Source organism: Solanum tuberosum, unplaced genomic scaffold, assembly GCF_000226075.1.
Source record: "Solanum tuberosum cultivar DM 1-3 516 R44 unplaced genomic scaffold, SolTub_3.0 scf00200, whole genome shotgun sequence".
Taxonomy (NCBI): domain Eukaryota; kingdom Viridiplantae; phylum Streptophyta; class Magnoliopsida; order Solanales; family Solanaceae; genus Solanum; species Solanum tuberosum.
Window position 1 is genome coordinate 404,950 of NW_006239124.1, and position 1,326 is coordinate 406,275.

The window sequence follows — 1,326 nt, forward strand, 5'->3', positions numbered from 1 at the left end:
CCCGATTTCTATTTCAACCCATTTTAATAGCTCCAATTTCAATTCAACCCGCCTATTTGACACTCGTATGTACAACCAACAAAACATAGTACTATGTTTCAACCTTAAAACTATCAAGAAGGCTAGTTGTTAATCATCTTCGCGTCATTCTACAGTCTGCATCTTTACATAGTTAGTAAACTACCTATAAACACCAACCCTATCGACAGGAGCGGGTTAGCTGATTCTCATTAACGTGTAAATTAAAACTAATTATGAAACTGCAGAACAACACAGAATATTGGACAAACAAATATGCTTGGCCACTCATCTCAAGCTGGTTCAGCTTTATATACTCCCAAACCTGCCTCAGAACCTCTGCTTGTGACATCTCACTTTCTGAAATACCCAAAAAGTTTGCAAGTGCTTCTGATATTCTCACAACTGGAACAGATTCCTCCTCAATTTTTGCTCTTTTAGGATTCTGTGTAGTCTGCTCTGTACATGTAGTAAAACGATTCAGTGTTTTACTTTAAGTGTTATATCGCCCAAACAAAAAACAGAGAGAAAACAATTGATGATGGAATCATACTTCAAGGATTGAGAGTGATTACATGTTTAGCTAGCAGTCTATTCATCTTGAACATATTGGTAAAATCTGTCTCAAGTATTACATCATTGCAGATAACCTTCATTTTGTTATTCGGATCTTGAAGATTATGTATGCCCACATCTGCTTGACTATCTGAGTTAGAAGGGAAAAATTTAGGCAGAAAACCATCTTGTAGAAACAAAATCAACAACGAAAAGGAAAGGTTGCAATATAATCCTCCAAACAATGGTTTGGAGTTCAGGAGTGACACCACAGAGTTTGTTTAATCCACCTCTTCTTCTTTTTTTTTTTCTTCCACTTTGACCACTAAAAGTAGAAGACAAAGTCCCTCATTAAACCTACCAGCCTCAGAATAAAGCATTAGTTCATGTAACACAGTGCAATAACAGACAAATAATACACATATAGTTGCACAAGAATTTGATGTTACGAGATATCTGTCTGGAGGGCAAAGAAGCTTTCAATGTAAGCATTTTTCATGAAAGTTGTTAGTCAAAAATACAGAAACAGAAAAAAGATGAAATAGATAGAATGATTTTTTTTTTTAATCCGAGTCCACAAAAATTACTGTGTTTTCTTAAGAAATTTAATCCCCTCACTGTACCCGAGGTTGCAGATTAATTCCTCCCAAGATAAAACGGATTAACCTGTTAAAGAAGTAGCGGTACCTCAAACTTCAATAACTTCAGCGAACGCAAGAACAGCAACAAGAGCACACACAGACTCAGTCGATC

The 1,326-nt window shown here is 36.0% G+C and overlaps 1 protein-coding gene across 1 annotated transcript in view; it reads right to left on the bottom strand.

Annotated features, from left to right (window-relative positions):
* Positions 1-248: 248 nt before the first annotated feature.
* LOC107062109 (zinc finger MYM-type protein 1-like) overlaps positions 249-1,326 on the bottom strand; it is a 5,042-nt gene continuing 3,964 nt past the window's right edge. Inside the window, exons 4-5 of the mRNA XM_015312344.1 lie at positions 344-477; positions 249-260 (exon numbers count right to left, since the gene is read on the bottom strand). Of these exons, the coding sequence (XP_015167830.1) occupies positions 249-260; positions 344-477 (146 nt within the window). The remainder of the gene's footprint in view (positions 261-343; positions 478-1,326) is intronic.